Source organism: Candoia aspera, chromosome 15 (genome assembly GCF_035149785.1).
Source record: "Candoia aspera isolate rCanAsp1 chromosome 15, rCanAsp1.hap2, whole genome shotgun sequence".
Taxonomy (NCBI): domain Eukaryota; kingdom Metazoa; phylum Chordata; class Lepidosauria; order Squamata; family Boidae; genus Candoia; species Candoia aspera.
The window spans coordinates 8,370,119-8,383,071 of record NC_086167.1 but is presented as its reverse complement, the minus strand read 5'-3'; the positions used below and the strand labels follow the sequence as shown (position 1 = coordinate 8,383,071).

Sequence of the window (12,953 nt, the reverse complement as noted above, 5' to 3'; positions counted from 1 at the left end):
TTTTGCAACTTCTGGCCTATATTTGAGCCTGAATGGGCAGGGGTTCCCGAGGCCTAAAGAACATTTCAAGGGTTCCTCCAGAGTCAAAAGATTGAGAAAGGCTGATCTAAGGTTGCTGCTGTAGTGGTGGTAGATATGCAAACTGGAAATTCAAGAAAACCCCAGCTCTTCTGCCAGTTTTTCTTTTTGAAAAACAACAACACATTTTCCAACATGGGACTATTGAATGTTCCGCGTGTTGCTAGTTGTGGGTTGTGGCTTTGTTTTAAAAGAGGCTGCTGCTGTATGCAAAGAAGCAGCTGTTTGGCAGAAGCCAAATGCACCGAGTGTTTAAAAGGAAACATTCCTGTGCCCAGTTTTGACTGGAGGTTGTTGCCACCAACAAGGCTGAGATTTGTGAACTTAGCGGTAAACAAAAAGATTTGCCAACCGCAGCCAGTTCGGAACTAAGGATGGGGCATCGCGGACGAATGGAGAAGGGAACCTTTTGAAGTTGCTTTTGTTTTTTCGTTTGGCCGAATTTGCATGAAAGAGGTGCTTTCAAGAAACACCATAAAAGGTCCAGGTCATGGGGGCGGGGGGCGGGGATGAAACAAGGATGCTTTATCCCACTGTGATTTTAATCAGGTTACTTCTAGCCCTGCAGGCTTATCACGCTGAACTTTTTGAGGAGGACTCAAAGCTGAAATGGCCCATTAACATGCTAGAAACTGGCACAGCCAAGCATTGTCAAGTGAGGAGCAGCTGCAAAAAAAAACCTCTAATGGAAAGTGTCTTAAGCATGCCACTTTATAGCAGGACCATGAGGGGCTCCATTTAACACATGTGTATACATGCCTTTGGCTGTTGCTCAAACCCAGGAACTCTGCTTGAGATGACAACAGGTGAGAAGCTCAGTGCCAAAATATTTAAAAGAGCCCCCCTTGGCTATGTTAGTGCTCTTAGCCTCTTAGTGATGGAAAGGCTGGTGAAAGCTTAACCAAGATGCTCAAAGCAGGTGGGGAGGGGGAGAGTGAATGGAGACCAAATGGGAAAAAAAAGTGGTCATTTTTCCAGGCTGCTGCATCACCTCCCCCTAAGGGTTCACCTCGACAGAGCCGTGCTTACAGAGACAAGAATCCAGATGACTACTAGAGGGTAGTGACCAGGTCCTGTTCTGTCGGCTGCCCTCGAGCAGCTGAATGGATGATACGATAGGAAGAAGGAAGGACCTAACTCAGCCTTTCTCAACCTTTTGACCCTGGAGGAACCCTTGAAATATTTTTCAGGCCTTGGGGACCCTCTGCACAAATATAGGCCAGAAGTTACAAAATTATTATATCCGTTTCATGTGTAGGCCTCTATATATGCACTAACAGTATTCTTAAACTGAAAATAATGAAACTCACCTCTTTAATGTGAAGTTGCTGGAATGTGAAATGTTTTAAATAAATTGTGATCTCCCAGGGAACCCCTAGTGACCTCTCTCGGAACCCGAGGGTTCCATGGAATCCTGGTTGAGAAACTCTGACCTAACTCATTGATCAGAGAAGCAAGGCCTCTTCTTGGGCTAGATGAAGTTGAGCAATATTGCTGCCAGCTTTCATGTTTCTAGAACTCTTGATCAGTTGAGATGGTGAGAAAGAAACAGGGAGCGGGTTCTGGAAAGCTAACATTGTACAGCCAAATAAAAGAGGAAATCCAGCATGGGGTAGTGATTAAGTTGTTGGGTTAGGAGACCCAGGTTCTAGTCCAGTTCATTGGGTGATTTTGAGCTAGTCCCTCTCTTTCAGCCCACGGGTGGTACAATGACGAAGGTGCTGGACTAGAAATGAGAAGACCTGGGTTCTTGTCCACCTTCAGCCACAGAATCTCCTTGGATGACTGTGGGCCAGTCAACCTTTTTCAGGGCAACCTCCCTCAAAGGGCTGTTGTTTTAGGGTAAAAACAGGAGGATAGTGCGCTGTTTATGCTGTCTTGAAGTGAAAGGTGGGATACAAATAAAATTAATTAATAAAAGATGTTGATCAGCAAGACATTGCAGGCCTAACGATCCTTTCTGCTGGATGAGTATTGTTCTATTACAGCCTATGAGTCGGTTCCCTTCAATGAACTAGCAAGCATCTGCATAGAGACCTTGCACCAAAAATTACATGATCCCACGTCATGGTGCCGCAGGGCGGCTGAGGATTCTGGCACTTGGCGGGGACCAAGTCGGGGAGCACTGCTTCACAGCCTTGTTTTGAGGACAAAACTTTTTATTTTGGTGGGATATTGGCAAAGGCTTCAGTAAAAAGGAACAGCAACATCTTTTTACTGTCACTCAGATATCGCTAATTTCTCAGAAAGAAACAGCTTCACCAAATTGTCATCTTCAGAACAACACTTGGAGCCACGCCATTCCCCAATTATTCAGCAGGAATTGCATTAAACGGAATGGATCACAAATCCACCCCATGCGGTAAGACTCTGAAGCCTGCTTTGACATTTCACAGTAACTCTTGAATTGCGTCACCTATTATGCGATTATGGCCCAGGTCCAAGGACATAAATCAAGGGAGGGCAAGCTGTGGCCCTCCAGATTTTGGACTGAAGGATTGCTCTTGGTCCCTCATCATCACCCTGGTGGGAGCTGGAATTCAGCAACATCTGAAGGACAATATGTTGCCCACCCTTTATGGACATAATTCTGGCTTACTAATCAGAACCGAGTTTGGGTTCTCTGGTTCTGATGCAATGGGGAATGTTGCTTAATGCAAACCAGAAAGGAATACCACAGCACACTGGGAGGAAAGTACTAAGGGAGGAACATTCAGACCTGACTAATTTCTGGCTCCATGAATCATTTCTCTGAAGTCTTCCAAAAGATGTATCTCGTTGACGAATTTCAACTTATAGCTGCAAAGCCATTCTCATCCTCTCCTATTTTTATCCAATCATTGTTATCTACCTTAGCCTGTCTACAGCTATACCTAGAAGATTCAGCTTTAAAAAGTCCCATTAAGAATCCACAAACAGAACACTCTTCTAAACGAAGAAGTTCTTTGGACCTTGATTCAACACAGAGATTCTGAATTTTCTTCAGGAAAGGGCACAGGCATGCTCTTGAAGCATGTGAACTTCCAACATCTAACATGGTAGAAGCTGTCCTACGCTTTTCACAGCAACAAAGATGTAGTTACAACAGGGTACAGATGCTGGCAGGGAAGATACAGGTTTGCTATTTCTCTTTTGTGTGACAATCTCAGTTCAATTCCGCAGATTTCAAAGAGGGAAGTTATATTCCGGTTTTTGCTATCAGCCGGTTACCACTTTGGCAGGCAAGCAAGCAAGCAAGCAAGCAAGCAAGCAAGCAAGCAAGCAAGCAAGCAAGCTCTCTCTCCAGGGACTCCTCTGCTAAGCTAACCAGTCCCATTAACTAGCACCGTTTTATGAACTCTGCTACCAATCCTCTTTTTTTTTTAAATAAACATAAAAATCCATGACAAAGGCAATGAAAAGACAGCAGGGCGTTCCATTTAGCTGAAAAACTATGCCATCGTTCAAAACTCAAAAGCGCCAAGAGAAAAATGAAAACGGTCTTCATATTTATGGCTCTGCTCTTAACTCGATCACTTTGGAAGTGGACTAAAAGCACCGGCTTACCTCATCTCACTTCAAAAGCCTTGTAAAACCCTAGATCTCCGCTCAGCCCTCCACCATCTCCCAAATATCCAGGCATTGCTTCTACAGACATTGTCCTTATGGTGTTTGATAAAGCCATTACAAAGAAACAAAAGAATAAGAGAAAAACTTGTGGTGGATTTCGGCGCTGCCGCTGATTCCCTGGAAGGAGGGAGCGCATTCCAGGCAGATAAGAGGATTCACAGTCCGGAGACTGTTGCTGGGAAAGTTAAGAGGTTCAAGGTAGCTCCGCCCTAGAGTCTCCCAGGTTATTTCCCCTTAGGTCAGTTAGAGCAGCTTCAGTCTGGCAAGATTCTGTCTGTACGGTGAAAGCAATAAAGAACTGGAGTTTGGAATACACTGACCCGACACTGTTCTTGGGCTGGCCCTGACAAAACTCTTGGGAAACTAATAAGGTTGTTAAGCGGCCCAGCTATCCTGTAAAAGACCATCAGTGCTGTAAGAAAACATTATCAGTCTAACCTGTTAGTAGTCCATAATGGAAACAGAACCCAAAAAATATCATCTTTTCCCTCCTGGCTCCATCACACGCTTTTGCCCTTGTTCTAGGATTTGCACCTGGAGTGCCCCAAGCACACCTGCAAATTTTTCTGGGGTCTTTATACCAACAATAGTTTACTCTATTATTTCTTTGCAGAGAAACACAAATGTAGGATTGTCCTTTAAGGTAAACTCTACTGAACTGAGCTGATTTTTTTTTTTAATCCATTCAATCGTGTCTGATTCTGGGAGACTGCCTGGGCAGGTCCCCGCAGTTTTCTTGGCAAGGTTTTTCAGAAGTGGTTTGCCATTGCCTCCTTCCTAGGGCTGAGAGAGAGTGACTGGCCCAAGGTCAGCCAGCTGGCTTTGGGCCTAAGGCGGGACTAGAACTCAGGGTCTCCTGGTTTCTAGCCTGGCACCTTAAACCACTACACCAATCTGGATCCCCTTTTTGATGCCTTCAAGTCAGTCTTGATTCCTGGGGATTGCCTGGACAAATCCCTGCAGTTTTCTTGGCAAGATTTTCAGAAGTGGTTTGCCATTGCCTGCTTCCTAGGGCTGAGAGAGAGGGACTGGCCCAAGGTCACCCAGCTGGCTTTGTGCCCAAGATGGGACTAGAACTCACAGTCTCCTGGTTTCTGGCCTGGTGCCTTAACCACGACACCAAACTGTTTCTCTGAGCTGATCTTACTTCTGTATAAATGTGTATGCAATATTGGTATCCAAGTCAGCAGTGTGAGGTTGTTATCTTAAAATACTGAAATATATACAGTAGTATATCTTGGTCAGCTTCACAGATATATCCAAAGCACAAGTGTAACTGACTTTAAGATGAATATGAGTCAACAGTGTGATGTGGCTACCAAAAAAGGCAAACACTGTTATAGGCTGCATCAAGAGAAGGATAATTTTCCAGTCAAAGGAACCAAAATTTCCATTTTATTCTGTACTGGTCAGTCTCCACCTGAAGTATGGTGTCAAATTCAGGGTATCTATGAAGGAATTTAGAGATGATCTTGGGGAAGGCATAAAAGAATCCTTGTGGAGAAGTGATTATATAGTGCAGAGACTGAAGCAAGTGTGAGAGAGAAACTCAAAATAACATGGCTTTGACTTTGTTTAGATGGATCAGAGAGCAACTTGGATGGACTCCCAAGATTCTATTATTACACCTACAACAATAACATGGCATTCCTGGAATCCCTCCCCTGCCTGTTCCTTGACCTAGCCTACCTTGAAGGGCTGACATCACCCTGGAAGCCTGTCCAAGCATCTCTCTGATCCATCTTATACCAAATAAAATCAAGGCAGAGTTATTTTGACTTTCTTTCACACTCGTTTCAATCGCTGGACTGCATCATAACTTATCCAAGTCCCTCTTTTATGGTCCTTTCAGACCTTCTCCAAGGTCATCCCTAACTTCCTTTACAGTACCACACTTTACAATGAATACAGACAAGTTTGGAACAGATTTAGAAGGCCACGATGAAGACCGCGGAACTGGAACATGAGTCCCACGACAAGAGACTCAGGGAATGCGGCATGTTTAGTCTTAAGACAAATGGGGCGGTGGGGATCCCTCATCATCCCAGAAACCAGAATAACAGGTACAGGAAAGCAGTTTCTGGCTGAAATGTTAGGAAAATCTCCTTAACGATAAAAACAGTTTGACAGGAGATCCAATTTCTCTGAGAAATGGTGGGTTTCCCTTGACTAGATGCGTTTAGAGGTTGAACGGTTTCTATTGGGAATACTTCAATCTAGAAGCCGACACTAAGCATGAGATTGGACTGGGGGTGCCAAATGACCTTTTCCTACTATACAATTCCATAATATATACGTTCAAATGCTAAACCAGCCATATACAAATGCCAAATTCCTGCATATGTATGAGCCCCCCCCCCCGCAACAATTTCAGTTTATCTTAGGAAGGAGAGGAGGGGAAAAAAATTCTCCAGGGCTAAAAACATCAAATGAAGTTACAGCTCCAATCCTAACTGAATGCTGTTTTCTTTTGTTTCTTCCTTTTTTTCTCTGAAAGGCCTCACAATATCACCACTCAACCACGTTGCTTCTTCTTCTACTCTGTCCTGCCGAGGCTACCTGTGTGTATACTATGTCAGCAGAGGTAGAACTTACCTGAGCACACCTCCCCAGCTCCATTCTGCCAAGGAACTGAAATATTTTTAAGGCCAACTCGTAAGGCAGCTGCACATCAAAAAAGGGAACTTCGTTTATTTCATTCTGAAAAGAAGCAAAGGAGAGGGGAAGAGAGGGTTTATTTCACTGACAGTGATAGCTAAGCGATGGCTGCTTTGTAAACAGGCTCCCTACCTGAAGGTGACCCTTGCTCAGAGGGCCAAACCGTTTTTCCTACCTATTTATACTCCCAATTCTCTTTGTCATGACATATTCTGCTGTAACCCCATTTCAAATTATACTAAATTGTTTTGTAATTAACCCAGGTGTGGTCTATATTGCATTATAATTTCAGAGGATTTGTTATATTTAAGATTTCTCGAAAGGCCTAGTCCACAAAGGTGGTAAATAAACGACAAAATAAACAAACACGTAACTTTTTGGTTCAGCAACAGAACTCATAAGGGAGCACAGAGGAACGAGAAATGGGCTCCCCAGAAAACAGCAAATCAGGAAACTTCCAATAGCTTTAAAATTGGGTAAAACCTAATGAAACAATTTAATGTCATATGCTGCATAAATACCCCGGTCCATTTTTCCAACATCCACAAGTTGCTGAAATATTTATTAAAAGAGGGAGAATCAATAAAATGCATTTATGCTCCCCAGGGCTGGAGGGTTTTTTCAAAAAGTGGTTCACCTTGGAGGGGAAGATTTAACCTCAAATGTCCTCTCCCAGACCACACGGAAACTTTGACAGCCTCTGGTATCAGACCTTCAAAGTTAGCAATGGTCTGGCCCAGAAAGAACAGAACTGTTTCCAGCAGGCATTTTTCTTTCCCCAGGTGTGACTGATTTCCAAGACTGGAACTGGCCTGAACCAAAAGTACCCGAAATCTTGAATGCAAAGAAATGAAGACAGTTCAATTCCTTTATCTTTACATGCCTTTCATCACCAAGTGTGGGACAGGGAAGGGCACGTTTCGGACCACCACCACCCTTTCCTTTGAGGTTAACTGTTTCTATTATCTTGATTTCTGGGGCACTGTTTTAATGGAATTGTTTTATTATTCTTCAGTGGTATCTAAATCAACAATTGTTTTGTTTTTTCCTTTCTCTTTTTATCAGCACAACCAAAGTAATAGCTTAGAGAGGCAGTATGGCGCAGTGGTTAAGGCAATGGATTTGAAGTGGGGAGACCCAGGTTCACCCCCACCCCCAGCCACAGAAATTCCCTGGGGGGGTTTCAGACTGCCATTCTCTCTCACCTCAACCCACTCCAAAAAGTGGTCATTTTGAGGAAAACGAGACAAGGTGTATGTGCTATTTTAACTATCTGAAGGAAAGACATAATGTAACAGTGGCAAACAATGATATTATTTACCCAGGCCTCCGGGCAGGGTAAATGGGACACCCCTATATCTTTTGCTTTGTATTTCAGTTGCCACCTTGCATTTATTTTTGTGGTTATTTTTGTATTTTTCCCAGGGTTTTTTTTTTTTTGTATTTTGTTGTTTTTATGTTACTCTTATTATTATGTGCTGCCCAGAGTCAGTTGGAGTTGGGCGGCATCAAAATTGAATCAATCAATCAATCACAACTGAATAAATAGTATCATTTCTCTGTAGTGGCCAAAGATAGATAATCACCCCTCAGTTTCACGAGCTGGGTTATGAATCAGGTTCATAGAGCATGTGAAATCTAATCTGTGTTTTACACACTACAATCAACATTCACCCAACATACTCAACCAAATACAAATAAGCCACTTTATAGTTTATTGCAGTGTGTGAATCCTGTCCCTTTTTGTCCCTAAAGCTTGGGGGTGGGGGGAGGACTCAAGGAGCACAGAAGAAAGCTAAAAACTCCATCTCCAGATATGGGTCCTGCTACAAACAAGCCCATAAATGAAATAAGTTATTTCAACTCAGAGATTTCTGAGTGGTGTCTTTACCTTTATGCCTACTGCAAGATCTGAATACCAATTACCAGAAAACACAAAAAAGAATGCAAAGAAAAGGAGGGGGGAAGGATCTATCTGGTTAAACTAGGTCTTCTTTCTTTCTTTCTTTCTTTCTTTCTGATGGACAAAATCCAAAAGACAAACATTGGCAGCTGCTCCTTAGAGACACGCGTTTACACATCATTGCACTAATGGAACTCTAGTTCAGTAAATGGATTAATTCGCTGCCGTCAGAAATTTAATCTGTGGCTTTTTAGAAGGGGGGAGAGAGAGAGAGAGAAAGAGAAAGAAAGAAAGAAAGAAAGAAAGAAAGAAAGAAAGAAAGAAAGAAAGAAAGAAAGAAAGAAAGAAAGAAAGTGCAGTTAACCAGAATGGAGAGAAGCATACTCCTTTTAACACTGCATACATTGCTTTTAAAAAAAAAAACTATTGGAGACAGTTAAGCTACATACTTTGGAAAAAAAATGTAACAGGCAAATCTTGATAGTGGAAGCATTGGTAGGAGCACCATGTATATATTTAAAATCAAAATAAACACGGATGATACTTAGAGAGTCACTATCAGATCCTGAAGAAACTGACTGAAGGGGCCTTGAACGGCACCTGGGCCCCCTTTTGCGGCTGCAGAGAGGAGACTGTGATGATAGCACAATATTTTCTTCCCACCATCCCCTGCTGTCATTGCTCTGAGAACAGCAGGGGTGAAAATGCAAACTGAGGGCAGATTACAGAGAATCTTGGAGCTGCAGAATCCAAAATGCTCTCATTCCTCTGATATATTCCCCCCACCACCACCAAAAAGTGGAGCCATAAAGCTGTCTTTGTTATTGTCCCTTCCACTAAAACCAGTCAGAGAGAAAACGAAGTGGTGAGGGGGAAGATCACTCATTAATTATCTGATCCAGCTTGAAAACTGGCTATCTTCCTCTCTGGAGGTTTTCCTCACCTCTATTGCACTGCTCTGATACACAGCTTACTAACTTTCTTCAACGGAAGGAACGTTTTCCTAAATTTAAAATAACCACATGCCAAAAAAAAAAAAAAGTTGTTCAGAGACAGCTTCCACTATGCAGATGCATCGCAATACAACAGCAGTATGCATGCAACAGCAAAACCAGCTGCACCACAAATATGACCTGCTCCAGGCTCCAGGCTCACAATGAATGAAGCCTTGCAGTGTAAGAAATCCTGTGGGAAAGGTTAAGATTACATTTGCACACAAGAATGCACATCAGAGGAAAATTCTCACATGGGTTGGGGGGAATAGCCTCAGACACTCCAGTATAAAGAGAAAAAAATTCATTTAAATGTTTTTAAAAACACAGTCGCAGTGCAAGCTAACAGAAGGCCATAAAATAAAATATTCAGGGTTAAAAAGTAGTAGCCAAAATAGGGTGTCCACAATAAGCAAAGCTTCAGATTAGTCAAATGCATTCAGCCTAGCTAGCCTAGAGAGAGAAGAAAAGGGATTTTTATCCCCTCTTGTGATAGAGGAACAAGAATTCCACCATACTACTTTAACTGCTTTCAAACAATTAATAAGAACCACAGGGGGAAGAAACCATTGTCTCTATTCTTGTTGGCAAAGTAAGTTGCAATGGTGCACTTTTTTTTTTAATAAAAGTTCCGATAATGGAGGTAGAATGTTAACTGAAGCACAGGACATTCTGTTATATGAATTACATCAAACAAGAAAATATAAATATTTGCATTCCAATGTTTTGACTGACATGCTGAATCCAATTCTTAACTGATGCCCTGAAAGTAAAATTAATGTCCCAAAGACACTCAGAGGATGCAAAATAAACATGAACAAAATTAAGATTCACGATGAGCTCTAAAGTCTCAGAAGCAGGAGTGGAGTAATGTATTTTGTTAAATGGGACACCTATGAGATTGATTTGGCCCCTAGCATCAGTGGTTGGGTTCATTCAATGAACCATGCCATTGTTCAACTGTAATTTACTGGATGTATCATGATTCATGGGCTCACACAACATGCCAAACCACTGACCATGGTTTATAAAGTACAATGTCTGGGTTCCACGATACCATGGTTCACAGACTGTGAGCCAGTGTGGCACAAGCAGTATGTAGCTGAATTAGGACCAGGGATATTTGGGTTCACACCACACAAAAGCCATGCATCCACTGCACCGAACCACGGAACCAAGATAGAAGCATCTTTGGGTCACATCACAATGCCATTACCTTCATCTTGCCTCCAGCTGCCTGTGCTCGTATCATCCTCAGCTACACTGACCAAGTCCCCCCCTCCCCAATTCCAACACCACTTGGAGGCAGCCTCCCCTAAAACTGTCGGGCTTCGTCATCTCCTTGCTTGGAGGGCACTGGGGGACCGGGAATGACTGGGAATAGAGGCAAAAGGGGGACAGACTGCCAATGGGGGATAGCATGCTGATGTCGTTTTCTGACAACTCCAAGGGGTCAAGAGCCATGGGCCCTTGCCATCCCCACTGATTGAGTGACTTTGGGCCAGTCCTTCATCCTCTCAGCCCAGCCAACCTCCTGAAGGGATACAGGGGGTATACTGATTTATGGGGTGGGGGGGGGTGGAGAGATTATCGTATCCCACTCTCTAAAACTTTAGGCTGTCATGTGTCGTAATTAAAGGGATAAATTAAAGGTAGTCAATATGGTATGTCAGACGCTCTCGCCTTTTGAAGGAGCATCCATCACCCGAACAGTCCGTTCGTCTGCCTGCCTTAAAGATCTGGTTTGCTTTGGTGTGTCCCAAGTACTGAGTGTGGGAGTGGGTGATCTTTTCTCTTTTTCTTTTCTTCCAGCCCTTAGGGGTACCTATGAGGTTATCCTACACTGCGGTTTTCTACATTTTGTTTTATTATGAGATCCTTATTGAGTCTTGCTGTTATTGAATCTAATGACAATAACAAATTAAAAACGAGGCAAGGGACGGGGATAATGGGTGTTGTAATCCAACCCACACTGAAGAGCACCAGGCTGGGGAAGGCGGTTCTCCTGCGAAGTGGGGGGGGGGGCTCCAGGCCCTGCAACCTGACGCGGGGGGGGGGGGGGGGAAGGGGAACACCCTACGGAAAAACTTGCTGGAGCAAAAAAAGAGCCGGGGCTTCCCATACCAAGTCCTGAATGAGCTGCCCCAGAAGGTCCTCCTTTCCTCCTCCTCCTCCTCCGGGGGTCTCGGCGGTGAGGCCGGGGTCAACGACGGGGCCCGGCAAGGGGGGGCTGCGGGGGGGCCGCTGAGGCGGCGGTTCTTCCTCCAGCAGCCCTCCAAGGAGACCTCCGCAGACGCCCCAGCCTCGCACCGGCTGCGGCTCTTCGCCCTCCGCCTCTCGCGGCCTCTTCCGGCCCCCGCCGCTCTTCCTCCTCCGCCTCGGGCCGTCTCGGGCCAGCTCCGCCCGCCAGCGGCGGCGGAACGAGTCGAGCTCCGCCGCCGCTCTCTCCACCATGGCGGCCCGGCGACGCGCCCCCGTCGGACCAGCCACTTCCGGCTGCGCCGGTCCAGCCGACAAAAGCGGCCGGCGGGGAAACTGCGGGCGGCGCTCGAAGGTTCCGCCTAGGGAGAAGGAGGCGCGGGAGTCTGCGCATCACGTGACGGAGCTCAGCGCGGCAGAGAAAGTTCGCGTGTGAAGTTTCGCCGGACCTCCGGATGCAATCCACACTCATCAGTGCGGGACTCGGGGGAGTAATGCTTGGCAATGCTTGCCTTCTTACTCTGGCGCTGCTCTTCCAATTCATTCATTCATTATTTATTTATTTGGCTTCTTGCTCTGTCACTGCTCTTTCAATATTTTCTGCTCAGAGTCCCTCCTTGGGGGAAGATGGGCGGTAATACAAATTTGAGACATTAATAAATTAATTAATTTTCCATCATTTATTCACTTTTTTTAAAATCCGTTCAATTGTGTCCGATTCTCGGAGGCTGCCTGAAGAAGTCCCTGCAGTTTTCTTGGCAAGGTTTTTCAGAAGTGGTTTGCCATTGCCTCCCTCCCAGGGCTGAGAGAAAGTGACTGGCCTAGGTCACCCAGTTGGCTTTGTGTCTAAGGCAGGACTAGAACTCACAGTCTCCTGGTTTCTAGCCTGGTGCCTTAACCAGTATACCAAACTCACTCTATTTATTTGCTTAGTTATTTATTTAAATTTATTGGCCACACAACTGCAATGGACTCTGACCGATGTACAAAATTAGAAAAAACAAAAACAACTAAAAGCATGATTATGAACCAGAGTAAACCAGCAGTTCTCAAAAGTGTGGTCTGGGGACCCTTGGGGGTCCCCAAGGCCCATTTTAGGGGGCCTGTGAAGTCAAACCAATACTTTAAAATGTCTCTGTTTTAATTTCTAATGCAGTCAATGTTGATTTTATTTAATTTATTGATTAAACTAGGCAACTTTTGACCAATGATTCAATAATAATGTTCTTGATCATTCTTAAGAATGTAAAGGGGTCCTGAAACCAGAATGTTTGAGAACCACTGGAGTAAACAACAGACTGATAGAAAGCAGGGGCTTTTACGATGATGAGGCCTTTTTCCCCCACTTTTCAGTCCTTTTGTTGTTTATTCATTTAGTCACTTCCGACTCTTCGTGACTTCATGGACCAGCCCACGCCAGAGCTTCCTGTCGGTCGTCAACACCCCCAGCTCCCCCAGGGACGAGTCCGTCACCTCTAGAATATCATCCATCCACGTTGCCCTTGGTCGGCCCC

The 12,953-nt window shown here is 44.4% G+C and overlaps 1 protein-coding gene across 1 annotated transcript in view; it reads right to left on the bottom strand.

Annotated features, from left to right (window-relative positions):
- FBXW8 (F-box and WD repeat domain containing 8) overlaps positions 1–11,724 on the bottom strand; it is a 64,830-nt gene extending 53,106 nt beyond the window's left edge. Inside the window, exons 1-2 of the mRNA XM_063315553.1 lie at positions 11,365–11,724; positions 6,283–6,387 (exon numbers count right to left, since the gene is read on the bottom strand). Coding sequence (XP_063171623.1) covers positions 6,283–6,387; positions 11,365–11,694 — 435 coding nt within the window. The 5' untranslated portion in view covers positions 11,695–11,724. The remainder of the gene's footprint in view (positions 1–6,282; positions 6,388–11,364) is intronic.
- Positions 11,725–12,953: the final 1,229 nt, after the last annotated feature.